At 35.2% G+C, this 18615-nt stretch overlaps 3 protein-coding genes and 1 long non-coding RNA gene across 5 annotated transcripts; 1 reads left to right on the top strand and 3 right to left on the bottom strand.

Annotated features, from left to right (window-relative positions):
* Positions 1–1524: 1524 nt before the first annotated feature.
* On the bottom strand, positions 1525–4330 carry LOC147564325 (uncharacterized). The gene has a single exon (XM_086645008.1). It carries the CDS (start codon positions 4315–4317, stop codon positions 1651–1653), a length of 2667 nt encoding a protein of 888 aa, XP_086501134.1. The 5' UTR covers positions 4318–4330; the 3' UTR covers positions 1525–1650.
* Positions 4331–4819: 489 nt separating this feature from the next.
* Positions 4820–18615, bottom strand: LOC147564322 (ACT domain-containing protein DS12, chloroplastic-like). Of its 2 annotated transcripts, none has more exons than XM_086645005.1 (10): positions 18098–18615; positions 17044–17101; positions 16830–16955; positions 16284–16378; positions 15816–15900; positions 15634–15693; positions 5625–5680; positions 5352–5457; positions 5201–5269; positions 4820–5112 (listed from the first exon to the last, which is right to left on the bottom strand). In XM_086645005.1, the coding sequence occupies exons 1-10, from the start codon at positions 18238–18240 to the stop codon at positions 5050–5052; spliced, it is 861 nt and encodes a 286-aa protein (XP_086501131.1). In that variant the 5' UTR covers positions 18241–18615; the 3' UTR covers positions 4820–5049. The 2 variants fall into 2 exon arrangements, with proteins under 2 accessions (XP_086501131.1, XP_086501130.1); XM_086645004.1 differs by lacking the exons at positions 4820–5112; positions 5201–5269; positions 5352–5457; positions 5625–5680 and adding exons at positions 14595–14898; positions 14987–15055; positions 15138–15243; positions 15403–15458.
* Positions 5453–7874, top strand: LOC147564324 (uncharacterized). The gene is made up of 3 exons (XR_015227054.1): positions 5453–5850; positions 5973–6070; positions 7450–7874. It is a non-coding gene; the product is annotated as an uncharacterized LOC147564324 (long non-coding RNA).
* On the bottom strand, positions 9498–12263 carry LOC147564323 (uncharacterized). The gene has a single exon (XM_086647300.1). It carries the CDS (start codon positions 12261–12263, stop codon positions 9624–9626), a length of 2640 nt encoding a protein of 879 aa, XP_086503426.1. The 3' UTR covers positions 9498–9623.

The following is an 18615-nucleotide window of genomic DNA, read 5'->3' as shown; positions in this document are numbered from 1 at the left end:
AAGAGAGGGAACAAATTCTTTTGGAGGGATAGAGAGGTAATCTAACATTTTGGGTTTTTTTTGAAATATAAATCCCTATTGGGTTGGATTTCCTATTTGGGCTCCTTTTTTGGGCCTTAGATTTATCCTCTAAAAAAAAGGCATCTCTCCTTGATAGAGTACTTAGAAACAAAGGTGATAGGGGACTCCCTAAGCCTACTCCCAAGTGTACTCCCCTCACATGGGAAGACCATTTTGGTCTTTTAACAGTTTTTGTCAGACTGAAAAAACCAAAATATCCTTCCCATGTGAGGTCATTTTTGGTCTTTTTAACAGTTTTCGTCAGACTGAAAATATCAAAATATCTTTCCCACGTGAGGGGAGTACACTTGGGAGTATGATTTAGGGAAGTCCCCAAATCCTCTTTGTTAGTTAAAGTATGAAGCTATCGAGTACAATCCAGTGGATCGTTCTCCTGCCATGGCATATAGAAGTGCCCCCATATTTTATGCATCAACATTCTGAAGTCTGCAAGTAAACCCACTTATCTCTCAACAAAAAAAAAAAAAAAGTAAACCCACCTATGGTTTTCTTAAATATCCCCTTTGTAATATTTTTCATCTTCTCTGCGTCATCGTTTTTCATTCATTGAATCGTCCGTCTATAAGGTCAGAGCATATTTTGCAGAGTATAATTTGGAAGTCCGAATTATACCTAAAATACTTAAAATAAGTTGGACAAAAATCATCCCTTATCAGAGAGAAGGTGTGGATGAAGAATAAAAAAACTAGACCACTCAACTAATATACATCTTAAAATGAAATGAGAATACGAAAGGACAAACACAATGAAAAACCTCATCCTTCACAAGTAACATGTCTACCTTCTTTTTTGTCTAGTGCCCTAAAAACTAAAAGGGCACATGTTCCCCTTTTTTTTGTGATCACATTACAAAAAAGTTCTCCACATGGTGGTCACCCAACCTTGTTTTTTTGCTTCAAAACCTTACAAATATTCTTTTGTTAACTAATATTTTAAAAAATTAGAGTAAACAATTATAATAGAGGGATTTCTTATTGTCTCAGAGTTACATTAGCTTCTCCTGTTTTTAAAGTTTAAGTTCAAATTTCTAATTTCTCCTTTTAGACTTCATATTTTTAGCTTTATTTAAGCCTCAAAAATTTAGGAAACTTTGTAAATAAGTCAAATAGGACTTCAAAATATATAAAGTTATCATTACATCAAAATTGCAACAATTGTAATAATAAGATTTTATTTTATTTTATTTTTTTGTTGAGATATAATAAGATTTTATTTGGGTAGAAATTGTTTGTTTCTAGTATAATTTGGAAGCATTTTGACTAGTATAATTTGGTTCTCCACTTTTGTTTTTGGATTTGAAAAGATTTAACCCAAACGACCAAAATTGAGGAAGAATAGTTTATCCTATTCGAGCAGCCTATTCGAGCAGCCGTTGAAATTAGATTAAAAGAAGAATGAGAAAAATGATATTCTCTCAGGGCGGTCAGCAGTATGAAATGACAATAATATAAAAATAGATCTACAATAGATATATAATTTTGTAACAAACAAGACAATAATTAAGAGAACCGATCACAAGTAGTAAGTACAATATTCATCGAGCCATTTGGAGACCTGACCATTCGATCATTAAATGAAGTGTTTCATCACACTTTTTAGGAGTATCTTTGTTAACTTCCCGTTTAATATGATATGTTCTATGACAACTCCAATTACAAATCCTGAACTGAGACCCATCAACATGATTTTCCAATCAAACATGCTAGTTTCCTCTAAATCATCCCCACTCTCTTCTACTTCAGGCACTTCTGCATGATCCCCACACTCTCTTGACACTTGAAATCCACATAAACCTAGGTTCCCGTCGAAAGAAGTGTTTGAGAATGTGTTGAATTGTCTACCGGTTGGAATGGTTCCAGTGAGTTGGTTCTGTGAGAGGTTCAGAACTTCAAGGGATGTTAAACTTGCAAGCTCCCAAGGGATATCTCCTGACAAATTGTTGCCTGAAAGATCTAACGACTCAAGCTCTTTCAAGTTTCCTAACGACGATACAATATGGCCAGAGAAACTGTTGTGAGACAGATTAAGCATTTTCAGAAACTTGAGATCACCAATTGATTCAGGTATACTTCCTTGGATCATGTTGTTTGAAAAGTCTATAGACATAAACTGAGTCTCCATCCTATACAATATCATCTTTATTCCTTTGTTTATCAGCGCCAAAGGATTTTTAGAGTAGTAGTCCGATGTAGAGTCGAACCTTTCCAGATATGAATCAGTTGCCTTTATCATCAAACCAGTAAATCTAGAAAAATACTTTGATGACAAATTTCCTGTGAAATGATTATATGAGATGTCGATGACGTGCAACTTTGGAAATGTAAAAAGATCAGTTTGCAAAGGGTGTTCAAGCGGCCCATAGAAATGATTTGATCGAAGAATAAGAAATCTTAGATTTGGTAAAGACCCCAACCAAGAAGGAAAATAACCATTTATGAGATTGTTTCCAATATCAAGATACTGTAGTTCTTTACAATTGATCAATGAACGTGGAATATCCCCTTGAAATGAGTTATCATTAAGGTATAGCAATGTCAAATTGTTTCCATTTATAAACATTTGAGGGATTAGGCCTACGAACTGATTGCTTTGTAAATCCAATATAATAAGATTTTGGGTGAAGTTAAGGAGACATGGAGGCAGTGAGCCAGACAACTGATTTTTAGATAAAATTAGGACTTCAAGATCTTTAAGTCGACATATGGATGACGGTATAGTTCCACTTAGTTTGTTTTCCATAATTTCCATGTTCAAGAGGTCTGTTAGTTCACCTAACGAATGAGGTAGTAAGCCAGACAAGTTGTTCCTAGACAATCCTAAAGCATACAAGGACTTGCATTTTCCAATTTCACTTGGTATTGCACCAGATAAACAATTATTAGAGAGGCTAAGGAGAAAAAGTTTTGTTGCATTGCCGACATTATTTGGAATCAAACCTGAGAAATTATTCCAACCAAGATCAATGTATTCCAAATATTTGAGCTCAAATAATGCCTTAGGTAGTTCTCCTGATAATTTGTTATCCAACAAAAATAAAAATCGTATATTTGTTGCATTGCCGATATTATTTGGGATCTTACCTGAGAAATTATTACCCTCAACATCAAGCACGCTCAAATGTTTGAGATCAAACAAGACCTTAGGTATTTCTCCTGATAATTTGTTTTTAGACAAATCTAAACTCCTCATATTTGTTGCATTGCCAACATTATTTGGAAACAAACCTGAGAAATCATTCGAACCAAGATCAATGTATTCCAAATATTTGAGCTCAAACAAGACCTTAGGTATTTCTCCAGATAATTTGTTAGCCTCCAAATCTAAACTCCTCATATTCGTCGCATTGCCGATATTATTTGGGATCTTACCTGAGAAATTATTACCCTCAACATCAAGCACGCTCAAATGTTTGAGATCAAACAAGACCTTAGGTATTTCTCCTGATAATTTGTTTTTAGACAAATCTAAACTCCTCATATTTGTTGCATTGCCAACATTATTTGGAAACAAACCTGAGAAATTATTCCAAGCAAGACTAATGTCTTCCAAATATTTGAGCTCAAACAAGACCTTAGGTATTTCTCCAGATAATTTGTTATCCTGCAAATCTAAACTCCTCATATTCGTCGCATTGCCGACATTATTTGGGATAAAACCTGAGAATTCATTTATAGATAAGTCTAGTACTTTCAAATGTTTGAGCTCAAATAGAGAATCAAGTATTTCTCCAGACAAATTAAAATTATGAGAAATGGACAAATAACTCAACAACTGCAGATCCTTGAAGAATTCTTTAGCAATTCTACCAGAAAACAGATTAATTTGTAAATTTAAGTATTGAAGACGACTGCAGTTTCCCAACTCTTGAGGGATTGTACCAGAAAATTGATTATAACTTAGATCAATTGTTTCAAGGTATCTTAACGATCCAATTTCAGGTCCTAATTGACCAGAAATCTCGTAACCACTAAGATTGAAGGAAACTACGTTGAATTTAAGATCACACTTGATACCTTTCCAGTGGCATGGAGTTGGATAGGTAGAGTTCCAACTCGATTTTATGAAATAGTATCGCTCCTTAGATAGGGAAAATCTATTAAAAAGAGAAAACAAAGCTTTTCCTTCTGAATTCAGAGCAGATGTTGTTGGGAGAGAAACTATTACATAAAAGAAGAAGAGGAAGAGAGCGAAAAGTCTAGATGAAGCCATGAATAATATGTGTGTTGTATTCATCATGGAAGATAATACTTACTATAAGAAGATAGGGGGAGTTTGTTGGTTATTCTATTTATGCTTAATAGTCAAAGTCTTTTGTAAGTCAATAGACAGTGTGGGGTCTATTAGGTATTAGGTTTAGCTTGCTTCCGTGTTGTTTGCGTTAGAAAACAAGGATTAAATAAAGTCTTTTGTAGGTCAACAATCCTTAGCTGTACTTCTTACTTCTCATGTCTTTAAAGTTTAAGTTCATTTAAATACTAATCTCTCATTTTTTAACTTCTTATTTTAGCTTTATTTAAACCTCGAAAAATTTAGGAAACTTTGTAAATGAGTCAAATAGGACTTCAAAAATACAAAAAAGTTCTTATAGCATCAAAATTGCAACAACTGAAAACAAGATTTTTCAACAAAAAAAAAACAAGATTTTATTTGGGTAGAAATCATTTGTGCGTACGAGGACCACACCATATTACATATTCTTATGGTGAGTTTGCTGTAATAATAAAGTGAACCTCAATGGTATATTAAATGTCTTATTTCAAGATAACATTGAATGGACAAGTAAATATTCTTTTACAACATCATAAGAAGTCTTACAACAGATTATCCTAAACATTATTACATTTTTCAACATTATGTTTGTTCCAACAATACATTATCCAATCGCATTTCCGGAGAGAGAGAAGCTATGAACTGAAACACCAACATCTCCAAAAAGATCGAAGACGTAAACATGGCCACCTAAATTGCTCAAAAGCTGGCATCCTCGGTCGATGGACGCCTCAAGAAATACCTCAAGCTATTAGCAAGAACCTGCAAAATTCGAATTTCTCGAGTTAAGCTTATGCTACAAGATTTGAAAAGGAGCATCATAGAAGCATTTCAGAAAAGTCCTATTTACCTGTTGAAGAGGCTTGATAAGCCCTTTATCCCTGTAGCTGACATGAAACTTTGCCTTGGCTAGCAACCCCTATAGTTCATAGATCAAAAAGCTTGTATTATATAATGCAATGTTGGATTAGTACTCTCCTGACGATATAGATATGTATTACCTCGGTATCAAACTCTCCAGATTCAACTGATACGTTTATGTCAGTAATGTTCTTCACGAGATCCACCAGTAGTCCAGGGCGATCGGCAGACTCTACATAAAGCAAGCTGAAGAAAAAAAAAACAGGAAAATGAACATAATGAAATGTAGATTATCGACCTCTGCTAAGGGTTGGTGGTTCTTTTGATTGGCCAAGAATCCAAGATTAGATAACCTCGGACGACAAAAGTTTATCCTAACCAAGCTTCTCGAGAAAAAGTGACAATGTGCTCACCTACGATTGGGACCATCGTCGTAAACATTTACATGCGTTGCTATATCGACATCAACCTGAACAAAGGGCAAAGAAAAATTTAGTTTTGAAGAATTTGGAGACAAATATGGAAGATTGGACATCAATTAGTATCCAAATGCAATACGTCCATTTCGACAATCTTTCAGACTTTTCATTATATTTGAAGGAATCAAGGAAGATGTTCCAAGGACAGAAGAAATACTGGGTACCTCTTGCTTTGGCGGCTCAACTTTTTTTGGTTTTCGAACTTTTTTAGGTTTCCTTTTGGATTTTTGTGTTGTTTCATGTCCTGATATTTCTAGGGTTTTGTTTTTCTTCTAATGGCAGCACATTCGAGTTTGGATGAGTATTTAGCGGATTGGTTTGGATTGAACCATTCTAAGTATCAGTGGGCGTTGGATGATTACTATGAAAGCCAAGGAATTGTAAGATTTTATCCCTTTTTGAAATGGGTTTTAGGGTTATTTTGGATCTGATTGCTCAAAGCTACTGAAATTTGCATGCTTTTTTTTTCTTGGAAGTTTGTGTGGAATGGTTGGTGAATTTAAGATCAGAATGCATAAAAGTAGTCTTCTAAGATAAGTGAAGTGATGTGACTTGGATCAATTTGGTTGCCTTTGTTTTTTCGATAGCAATGCTAGTTGTTCTACTTCAAAGCAAAGTTGTATTTACTCATATTGTGTCTATACTCTATGCCAATTTATCTGCCAAGGATCTTATGATACTTGTTGGAACAATTAACAATAATGTATATGCGATATAAGAAAGATACGTGATGTGATATAACATATGCTTGACCTTGAATGTTGAAGAACTATCTTTGTCTACCAAAGTGAAGCGAATATATAACTTCGTAGTTGGATAGAGAATGCTGCTGCAAAAGTCCTGGTGTTTTCAAATGATATGGAAACATAGTGGTACCCAAAAATGTAATGACGATTAAATAGCCATTCTTATGTGTAACCTGTTGTAGGATCCGGTCGAAGTTAGCCGCGAATTACTTCGTAATTCGACGATCGTAGTTGGTTTCTAGCTAAACACTACGACCTCTAAATCTACCGGACTTGATGATCTTCTTCATCAATTGTCCTATCCGACAAATTTCTCACATTGCATCTTTGGTCAGAGGACATCTCCTTCAGATTTGTGTTGACACCTGTGGTCCCGTGCGCGCACACACACACACCCGCACACACATACTCATTTTGGTGCTTACATTTCTTATATGCCTAGATATGTTTCTGAAAATACTTAACATGATTTTGAGTCACTTTGGTTGATCAAATTTTCCCTTTATTCTATAAAATGATTTATAATCTTGGGCTTCATCTTTTCGTCTCTCTTTCTGATGCAAATTGCTTCTACAATGTGGGCTTTTTGTTTACTTCAACTATGTTGTCTCTCACAAAAATAGTTCAAAAAAGTCCCCTTTTTTCGGGTATTTTGCACCTTCAGTTTCTTCGTGTTACTCCTTGTGTTGCTTGTCTGTGCTGTCACCTAGGACTTGTTTCCTTAGTTCTCTTCCTTTGTCCAGTTTTACATACACCATTATCCTCGTGCTGCAATTGTTAGTATTTTCTTATTTCTTGCCTTTTACTATGTAATTTGCGAGTGTAGTAGGTACTGGTGAGTCGCGTGACCACATCAGTCAGGTTCTCCAATTCTAAAAATCACTGTTGCATTTCTGAAGACCATGTATGATTGCATTTCGAGCATTCCATTTCTAGCACTTCACTGATCGAAAATTGGAGTTTCATGTTGAATTTTGAATCCCTTCTCACTTGTTCAAATTGATGGATTTCAGGGAAAGGGAGATAAGAAGCCGAAAGAGATTGCAAGTAATGAGCAAAACGTTTGAATGTGGTGATTGCTGAAGGAAAGAAATTCAAGATCAAGCGAGAAACATATAGTAGTTCTGTATGAGTAAATTATATCAATGTAAATCCAGAAGGCGAATGTCCGAAAAAGCAAAAGGAAATTCCCCTTCTTGCGGAAGGGATCTCTATTCAAACCCACATCCTCCTGTTGGTGATGTTGATGATCAGTTTTGTGCAATATCACCTAATTTTGTGCTGTATTTTAGCATCCATTACATCTCCTGTTGTTGAAGTATTTCTTCAAGGCTATATTTTGAAGTATTTCTAATGCACTTATATGAAGATGAAAGCAAAAACCATGTAATCTAACCATATTTATATGGTAAGTTTTACCAATAGTTCCTATTTCTTCTGCCTTGGGGTGTTGTTCAATTACTTTGTTTGAAACATTGTTACCTGAAATTTGAAAAAAACAAACACAAGTTAACTTAGAAGTCTTGTCGTAAACTACTTGATTACTTGAGCATATCATTTTCACAATGAAGTGTTGTTAACTGCTTAACTATTGAGTATGTTATTTCACAATAAAATTTAGTCAATAAGACTAATTTTTTTTCTCACACCAACTCAGTGCAATCCATAGCCAAAATACCAATAAAAAAAAGGCATCTCTCCTTGAATAGAGTACTTAGAAACATAGGTGATAGGGGACCCTAAGTGTACTCCCCTCACATGGGAAGGTCATTTTGGTCTTTTAACAGTTTTGTCAGACTGAAAAGACCAAAATATCCTTCCCATGTGAGGTCATTTTTGGTCTTTTTAACAGTTTTCGTCAGACTGAAAATATCAAAATATCTTTCCCACGTGAGGGGAGTACACTTGGGAGTATGATTTAGGGAAGTCCCCAAATCCTCTTTGTTAGTTAAAGTATGAAGCTATCGAGTACAATCCAGTGGATCGTTCTCCTGCCATGGCATATAGAAGTGCCCCCATATTTTATGCATCAACATTCTGAAGTCTGCAAGTAAACCCACTTATCTCTCAACAAAAAAAAAAAAAAAGTAAACCCACCTATGGTTTTCTTAAATATCCCCTTTGTAATATTTTTCATCTTCTCTGCGTCATCGTTTTTCATTCATTGAATCGTCCGTCTATAAGGTCAGAGCATATTTTGCAGAGTATAATTTGGAAGTCCGAATTATACCTAAAATACTTAAAATAAGTTGGACAAAAATCATCCCTTATCAGAGAGAAGGTGTGGATGAAGAATAAAAAAACTAGACCACTCAACTAATATACATCTTAAAATGAAATGAGAATACGAAAGGACAAACACAATGAAAAACCTCATCCTTCACAAGTAACATGTCTACCTTCTTTTTTGTCTAGTGCCCTAAAAACTAAAAGGGCACATGTTCCCCTTTTTTTTGTGATTACATTACAAAAAAGTTCTCCACATGGTGGTCACCCAACCTTGTTTTTTTGCTTCAAAACCTTACAAATATTCTTTTGTTAACTAATATTTTAAAAAATTAGAGTAAACAATTATAATAGAGGGATTTCTTATTGTCTCAGAGTTACATTAGCTTCTCCTGTTTTTAAAGTTTAAGTTCAAATTTCTAATTTCTCCTTTTAGACTTCATATTTTTAGCTTTATTTAAGCCTCAAAAATTTAGGAAACTTTGTAAATAAGTCAAATAGGACTTCAAAATATATAAAGTTATCATTACATCAAAATTGCAACAATTGTAATAATAAGATTTTATTTTATTTTATTTTTTTGTTGAGATATAATAAGATTTTATTTGGGTAGAAATTGTTTGTTTCTAGTATAATTTGGAAGCATTTTGACTAGTATAATTTGGTTCTCCACTTTTGTTTTTGGATTTGAAAAGATTTAACCCAAACGACCAAAATTGAGGAAGAATAGTTTATCCTATTCGAGCAGCCTATTCGAGCAGCCGTTGAAATTAGATTAAAAGAAGAATGAGAAAAATGATATTCTCTCAGGGCGGTCAGCAGTATGAAATGACAATAATATAAAAATAGATCTACAATAGATATATAATTTTGTAACAAACAAGACAATAATTAAGAGAACCGATCACAAGTAGTAAGTACAATATTCATCGAGCCATTTGGAGACCTGACCATTCGATCATTAAATGAAGTGTTTCATCACACTTTTTAGGAGTATCTTTGTTAACTTCCCGTTTAATATGATATGTTCTATGACAACTCCAATTACAAATCCTGAACTGAGACCCATCAACATGATTTTCCAATCAAACATGCTAGTTTCCTCTAAATCATCCCCACTCTCTTCTACTTCAGGCACTTCTGCATGATCCCCACACTCTCTTGACACTTGAAATCCACATAAACCTAGGTTCCCGTCGAAAGAAGTGTTTGAGAATGTGTTGAATTGTCTACCGGTTGGAATGGTTCCAGTGAGTTGGTTCTGTGAGAGGTTCAGAACTTCAAGGGATGTTAAACTTGCAAGCTCCCAAGGGATATCTCCTGACAAATTGTTGCCTGAAAGATCTAACGACTCAAGCTCTTTCAAGTTTCCTAACGACGATACAATATGGCCAGAGAAACTGTTGTGAGACAGATTAAGCATTTTCAGAAACTTGAGATCACCAATTGATTCAGGTATACTTCCTTGGATCATGTTGTTTGAAAAGTCTATAGACATAAACTGAGTCTCCATCCTATACAATATCATCTTTATTCCTTTGTTTATCAGCGCCAAAGGATTTTTAGAGTAGTAGTCCGATGTAGAGTCGAACCTTTCCAGATATGAATCAGTTGCCTTTATCATCAAACCAGTAAATCTAGAAAAATACTTTGATGACAAATTTCCTGTGAAATGATTATATGAGATGTCGATGACGTGCAACTTTGGAAATGTAAAAAGATCAGTTTGCAAAGGGTGTTCAAGCGGCCCATAGAAATGATTTGATCGAAGAATAAGAAATCTTAGATTTGGTAAAGACCCCAACCAAGAAGGAAAATAACCATTTATGAGATTGTTTCCAATATCAAGATACTGTAGTTCTTTACAATTGATCAATGAACGTGGAATATCCCCTTGAAATGAGTTATCATTAAGGTATAGCAATGTCAAATTGTTTCCATTTATAAACATTTGAGGGATTAGGCCTACGAACTGATTGCTTTGTAAATCCAATATAATAAGATTTTGGGTGAAGTTAAGGAGACATGGAGGCAGTGAGCCAGACAACTGATTTTTAGATAAAATTAGGACTTCAAGATCTTTAAGTCGACATATGGATGACGGTATAGTTCCACTTAGTTTGTTTTCCATAATTTCCATGTTCAAGAGGTCTGTTAGTTCACCTAACGAATGAGGTAGTAAGCCAGACAAGTTGTTCCTAGACAATCCTAAAGCATACAAGGACTTGCATTTTCCAATTTCACTTGGTATTGCACCAGATAAACAATTATTAGAGAGGCTAAGGAGAAAAAGTTTTGTTGCATTGCCGACATTATTTGGAATCAAACCTGAGAAATTATTCCAACCAAGATTAATATTTCTCAAATATTTGAGCTCAAACAAGACTTTAGGTATTTCTCCTGATAATTTGTTACCATTCAAATGTAAACTCCTCATATTTGTTGCATTGCCAACATTATTTGGGATAAAACCCGAGAAATTATTCCGACCAAGACCAATGTCTTCCAAATGTTTGAGCTCAAACAAGACTTTAGGTATTTCTCCTGATAACTTATTATCCGTCAAATGTAAAAACCATATATTTGTTGCATTGCCGATATTATTTGGGATCAAACCTGAGAAATTATTACTACTAAGATCAAGCTCTCTCAACTGTTTGAGATCAAACAAGACCTTAGGTATTTCTCCCGATAATTGGTTATCTTTCAAACGTAAATTCTTCATATTTGTTGCATTGCCGACATTACTTGGGATAAAACCTGAGAAATTATTCAAATAAAGTTGAATATGTTCCAAATGTTTGAGCTCAAACAAGGCTTTAGGTATTTCTCCTGATAATTTGTTTTCAGACAAATCTAAACTCCTCATATTTGTTGCATTCCCAACATTATTTGGAAACAAACCTGAGAAATTATTCCAAGCAAGACTAATGTATTCCAAATGTTTGAGCTCAAATAAGACCTTAGATATTTCTCCTGATAATTTGTTATCCTGCAAACCTAAACTCCTCATATTCGTTGCATTACCGACATTATTTGGGATAAAACCTGAGAATTCATTTATAGATAAGTCTAGTACTTTCAAATGTTTGAGCTGAAATAGAGAATCAGGTATTTCTCCAGTCAGATAAAAATTAGAAGAAATAGACAAATAACTCAACAACTGTAGATCCTTGAAGAATTCTTTAGCAATTCTACCAGAAAACTGATTAAACTGTAAATTTAAGTATTGAAGACGACTGCAGTTTCCCAACTCTTGAGGGATTGTACCAGAAAATTGATTATTACTTAGATCAATTGTTTCAAGGTATCTTAACGATCCAATTTCAGGTCCTAATTGACCAGAAATCTCGTAACCACTAAGATTTAAGGAAACTACATTGAATTTAGAATCACACTTGATACCTTTCCAGTGGCGTGGAGTTGGATAGGTAGAATTCCAACTCGATTTGATGAAATAGTATTGCTCCTTAGATAGGGAAAATCTATTAAAAAGAGAAAATAGAGCTTTCCCTTCCGAATTCAGAGTAAAGATTGTTGGGAGAGAAACTATTACATAAAAAAAGAAGAGGAAGAGAGTGAAAAGTTTAGATGAAGCCATGAATAATATGTGTGTCTTGTATTCGTCATGGAAGATAATACTTACTATAAGTAGAGAGGGGAGTGTTTGTTGGTTCTTATATCTATGCTTAATAGTCAAAGTCTTTTGCAAGTCAATAGACAGCGTGTGGTCTATTAGGTTTAGCTTGCTTCCGTGTTGTTTGCGTTAGAAAACAAAGATTAAACAAAGTCTTTTGTAAGTCAATCCTTAGAGCAAATCCAATGGGGAGGAGTCCCGGGCCCTTAATTCAAATTAAGGGCCCGGGACACCCCATCCTCCCCATTGGAGTCCCGCCGGTCCCGGGCGGAGGGCGGAACCAAATAAGGGGCGGCCCCTTATTAGGGGCCGGCCCTTTGATTCCCAAGGGACCGTTGGGGATCCCCAACGGTCACCTTGGGGATCAAATCCCACCGTTGGATCACATCCAACGGTGGGATTATTTTTTTTTCCTTTTTTTTTTTGTAAAAATAAAATAAAAATAAAAATAAAAAACTCATTAATTTAAAAACTTAAATAAAAAAACTTAAACTTAAAAAACTTGAATAAAAAAACTTAAATTTAAAAAACTTGAATAAAAAAACTTAAAGAAACTTCAAATTTAAGGGCCCGGGACCGCTCCCCATTGGAGCTGATTTTGAGGGTCTGAGCCCGGGCCCTTAAATTTGAATGAAAAGGTGAATTAAGGGCCCTGGGACCGCTCCCCATTGGACTTGCTCTTAAGGGCAAAGCCAATGTGGGAGGGCTGGGGCTCCCAATTTGAGTTTTGGGAGCCCCAGCCCAGCCCGTTGGCTGCCCAACCCGAGAGCCCCGGGGCTGGGAGCCCGGAAGCCCACCCCACTTAAATTTATTTTTTTTCAATTGTTTTTTTTAATCTTCTTAAATGTTTTGAGCTACTTTTGAATCTTTTTTTTTCTTTTGTGTGTTTATCTTTTTGAAATTATCTATCTCGGACAATATCACATTTTAATTTATAGTCGAAATCTAATAATTTATAGTCGAAATCTAAAATCAAAATTTCGCACACGCGCACGCACATCATTTGGATTTGGGAGCCCCCACGTTGGAATTGAGACAAAGCCCCGAGGCTCCCAAAATTGGGAGCCCGAGCCCCACGCTGGCTTTGCCCTAACTGTACTTCTTACTTCTCATGTCTTTGAAGGGCTGCAGTTTGGGGGAATAAAGAAAAGTCTCCGGGGCATAAAGACTTAGTCAATTTGACTTAAGGGACATATTTATTGTTTAGTTCAAAAATTCAAATGATTGAATTTTGCCCCCACATCTTCACCTTCTCATCCCTTTCACCACCACAACTTCCGATTGCCTAACACCACCGTTCCAATTATCGAGGCATCAAACACCACTGCCACCTCTTTTGTCGGTCTCTCTCTTCTTCTGCTCGTTTTTTCTCTAAGAATTTATGTGATCCTCTTTCAACGAGGCGATCTATAGAGGAAGAAAGACCGTCAAAACAACATAACCAAGATCAATGGTGCCGCCGATCCGAATCGGAACATGGTTATCAAAAGAGATCTTTGTGGTCAGAAAGCTAAAGCCAATTTCTCCTTATTAATCCCACCATCTTTTCATCAATTACCCTTGAAAAATCATCCTAACCCTAACCCTAATTTTTATGATCACGACCGTTATCAATTTGGCGATGATCTATATTATTGAAGTTCGAAGAGGGTTTCATCTAATCTCAATGGTTATGATCTGAGTTTCCTTCAACAACATGGGCTTCAAAAAAATTGAGTTTTTCTTGTTCAAGAAGATGATGTGTTAGAGATTAATAGTTGGGTTTGATGTAAGTTTTGTTCCTCTTTGAGATTGAATGGAGAGGAAGTGAAATGTGGTTTTTCATTGTTTCTTATGGCATCTCTGAAATGTAGGAATTTGAATGTAATGGTTTTTCATGATTTTTCGTTGGTTCTTATGACATCTCCCATCTTACTGATTAGAAAGTTGGAGAGCAAGCAAGTACGAGAGAGATGAATGGAGAAGGAGATGAGATGACGATTAGGGGGCAGAAAACAAAAAAAATAATTTTGGGACTGAAAATGAATATGCATCTTAAATCAAATCTAGTTGACCAGTGACTTTATTCCCCGGAGACTTTTCATTATATGCCCCAAAGTCGCGGCCCTTTGAAGTTTAAGTTCAAAATACTAATCTCTCCTTTTTTAACTTCTTATTTTAGCTTTGTTTAAACCTCAAAAAATTTAGGAAACTTTGTAAACGAGTCAAATAGGACTTCAAAAATACAAAAAGTTCTTATTGCATCAAAATTGCAACAATTGAAAACAAGATTTTTCAACAAAAAAAAAAACAAGATTTTGGGTAGCAATCATTTCAAGATAACATTGAATGGACAAGTAAATATTCTTTTACAACATCATAAGAAGTCTTGCAACAGATTATCCTAAACATTATTACATTTTTCAACATATGTTTGTTCCAACAATACATTATCCAATCGCATTTCTGCAGAGAGAGAGAGAGATAGAGAAGATATGAACTGAAACACCAACATCTCCAAAAAGATCGAAGACGTAAACATGGCCACCTAAATTGCTCAAAAGCTGGCATCCTCGGTCGATGGACGCCTCAAGAAATACCTCAAGCTATTAGCAAGAACCTGCAAAATTCGGATTTCTCGAGTTAAGCTTATGCTACAAGATTTGAAAAGGAGCATCATAGAAGCATTTCAGAAAAGTCCCATTTACCTGTTGAAGAGGCTTGATAAGCCCTTTATCCCTGTAGCTGACATGAAACTTTGCCTTGGCTAGCAACCCCTAAAGTTCATAGATCAAAAAGCTTGTATTATATAATGCAATGTTGGATTAGTACTCTCCTGACGATATAGATATGTATTACCTCGGTATCAAACTCTCCAGATTCAACTGATACGTTTATGTCAGTAATGTTCTTCACGAGATCCACCAGTAATCCAGGGCGATCAGCAGACTCTACATAAAGCAAGCTGAAGAAAAAAAAAACAGGAAAATTAACATAATGAAATGCAGATTATCGACCTCTGCCAAGGGTTGGTGGTTCTTTTGTTTGGCCAAGATTAGATAACCTCGGACAACAAAAGTTTATCCTAACCAAGCTTCTCGAGAGAAAGTGACAATGTGCTCACCTACGATTGGGACCATCGTCGTAAACATTTACATGGGTTGCTATATCGACATCAACCTGAACAAAGGGCAAAGAAAAGTTTAGTGTTGAACAATTTGGAGACGAATATGGAAGATTGGACACCAATTAGTATCCAAATGCAAGACGTCCATGTTGACAGTCTTTCAGACTTTTCATTATATACGAAGGAATCGAGGAAGATATACCAAGGACAGAAGGAAATACTGGGTACCTCTTGCTTTGGCGGCTCAACTCCAAAAGCGACTCCCATAGCTAACTGAGCACTAGATTCCTGGACAATCAATCCAACTAATTCAAGAAACCGGTAATCATTGATGGAGCAAGTTAAAGTATTCAAAGATGTGTCTCCAAGAAAAAGAAAAACAAGATATTTAAGAAATTCTGATATGATACCGGGTGATACTGAAGAAGATTGTTAATTATCGTCAAACGTATAGCCTCCAACAGCTCGGGTTCCTCAACTTTCCGGCCAGTATCACTGCACACCATTTAAGCTATTTAGAATTGCAATGAAGTATGGAGTTGATCCCATTCTGGGTTGCTAGAATTTCAGCAAAGAGCCAGAAGAAGAAGAAGGAACTCAAGATTTTCTTTCAGCGATCCCATATTTTATCTACTTGTTTTAAAAGAGAAAATTTTTAGTAATTCTTTCCAAGGAGTATCATTTGTCATGGAATATGATACATTTATTAGAAAAAGAACGAAGACGTTATGTAGTTGCTAAAAACATGTAAAGCTGTCGAGAAACAAAATCTGGAAGTTCTTTATTTTTGTAGAACGACAAATTGCATCTCCGAAAGAGCGAGAAAAGAAGCAAACATAAATATTCAAATCCAACAATGGGCACACCATAAAACTTACGCTTTAGTAATAGCAAATGTATTGTGCTTCCCAGAGGAATCTAAGAAGACATTTGCCTTAACGACATTGAGCCCAAGGCTTTTAAGTGCATTCATCTGCACGCAATAAATGTAGTCATTGATCGTGGAGATTTTTTAAAATCTGAAACTAATGCCTCGAAACCCAAATGAATTACTGTTTTAAAGTGCTACGTTATGCCCTCTCAAGTTTCAACTACGGAAATATATAGAAATTTTTAATATATATCTTGAATTACTTTATACACCCTGCCGAATATTTCATAATTATTTACTATAAGATGCCATTACGCCACCTACAAACATACGATGAGACGCATCTGGATTTCCGAATATTCACAACTTACCAAGTTAAGCCCTAGTAGTGACTAAAAGCTGGCTGGGCAGAGTCTGATCCAAAATTGGCGGATACCAAAATTAAATCTCAAGCATGCCAACCGATTGCTGTTTATGATGCTCTTTAAAGTGGTCAACTAATAATTTAGATAAATCACCAAATATAAAACAGGATACGGGAGGGGTAGTATACCGTATCCAAGAGAGCCCCAAGGCGGTCGCCAAAAGTTATCTCAACAACAGTTGCATTTGGGTCCGAGTCTTGGTCAATTATAACTTTAGGGATTGGAACTGTATCAGTCCCACTTGAACTTCCATCCTGTCATCACAAATAATGTTAGGCACCGTGATAATAAAAAAAAATCGAAATGAACATTTCCAACTGAACTAAAAGTTTTTTTAAGTACCTCAATGGAAGTTGATGATGAAGCTCGTGGGGCTTTCACAACTACGGAAGACGACAATCTGAAAAAGCCCAATCACATAACTAACAAGGAATAACCAAAATAGGAAAACGATCAAGAAATAATTGAAATAGAAAAAAATAACAAGTTTAATCATACAATCATTATTTGGATCTTTTATATGTGGAACTGTAATTATTTGATTCACTTGTATATGAGCAGTCAATTTGTGTTCTCTGGGAAACAAGAAATTTCAGTTTGATATAACCCAACAGAAAGAAACTATAAGCTACTAAGAAAACGACAAAGACTGATAAAAAATTAACAACGAGCAACAAAATAAGCGATAAAGACTACTCAACAAATTGAAAATAGCAAGAAGTTCATTTTCATGGTGAGTAAATAAATCAATACCCATCAATATAATTCATCCAAAAGGGCGAGAGAAAGAGGAAACAATATGAAAGTTATTAGAAAGTGAGACCAACAGCTTGAATAAACGGGTAACTTTAAACTATAATAAGAAACTGATAAAACTAGCAATTTCCCCACCACCAAAGAAACTAAATCAGCTAAACTTTCAAAAACTGTCCTCATTTTACGAAAATTCGCCAAGACAGATCCCAGTGTTTTCATAGTATTAACTTTTTTCTTGGAAAGGTAATATGTATCTGTGTCAAGACCTAGACGGTGAAAACCACTCCACCCAAGGGTGTTGACTTCATAGTACTAAAATTGTATTAGCAATCAATCCACAATCTAAACTAGTGAACTAATCAAAAACAACATTACCCAGATCTATGAACCAAAAGAAAAATAAAATTTGGTCTTTGCTCATGAATGTCAATAATGAAAGTCATCTGATAGATTAACAATATCAAGCAATAAAGGGGAGCTCAAAAATGAATCATATGCTACTTGAATAACAACAATGCATGAAAGTTCTAAACTAAAAAAGTAATCTTTAACAAGAATTTAGTAGAAATCAACAAAAATAATTCAAATTAAGGAACCCAATTAAGAAACCAATTCAGTATGATGGGATTAGTTAAGTTACCTTCCTCTGGGAAGAAGTCTAATTTGTTGAAGATTAGAACCCAAAAACCTCTTCAAATCAAAACCCTTTCCTGATAAACGATTTTCAACATTTTTCAATCCAGAGTAAATCCTAACAGTTCCAGCAGCAATAGCAACAGCCATTTCTCTCAATATAGAAAAACACCCAAGAGATTAAACAAGCAAAAGAAAATAGAAGAAAAAGTAAATGCTAAGATCTTTGAGAAGGAAACCCTAAACTTAGTTGTTGTTAGAGAAATTCATGAAAGATAAAAGTGGGAAGTGGATGGGTTATTTTGCTAAAAGTGGTTTGGTTAATACTCAACCACTTGGCTTCTTTTTCATTGTTCATATTATCCATCGCCATTACAGTTTTAAGTTTTTTTCTTTTTCTCTCTCTCTCTCTCTAGTGTTTAGTAGATGGGATAATAACGACGCGTTTGGTTGGGAGATGAGTGATAGAGAGAGAAAGTTAGTATTCCTTACAGATAACATCTACTAATTGGATATTCCCCCCTG

Source organism: Eschscholzia californica, unplaced genomic scaffold (genome assembly GCF_041429995.1).
Source record: "Eschscholzia californica isolate CP2 unplaced genomic scaffold, dmEscCali1.0.p SCAF_1, whole genome shotgun sequence".
In the NCBI taxonomy this organism is placed as follows: Eukaryota; Viridiplantae; Streptophyta; class Magnoliopsida; order Ranunculales; family Papaveraceae; genus Eschscholzia; species Eschscholzia californica.
This window is presented reverse-complemented; position numbering and strand designations above follow the sequence as displayed.

Bases quoted from the DNA above. Each gene is read 5' to 3' on its own strand.
- LOC147564325 (XM_086645008.1), bottom strand. From the start codon at position 4,317: ATGATGAATACAACACACATATTATTCATGGCTTCATCTAGACTTTTC.
- LOC147564322 (XM_086645005.1), bottom strand. From the start codon at position 18,240: ATGGCTGTTGCTATTGCTGCTGGAACTGTTAGGATTTACTCTGGATTG. The intron at 15,694-15,815 runs GTATCATATCAG...TTGATTGTCCAG, and splicing joins ATCTTCTTCAGTATCACCCG to GAATCTAGTGCTCAGTTAGC. The intron at 5,113-5,200 runs GTAAATAGGACT...CGAATTTTGCAG, and splicing joins TTATCAAGCCTCTTCAACAG to GTTCTTGCTAATAGCTTGAG.
- LOC147564323 (XM_086647300.1), bottom strand. From the start codon at position 12,263: ATGGCTTCATCTAAACTTTTCACTCTCTTCCTCTTCTTTTTTTATGTA.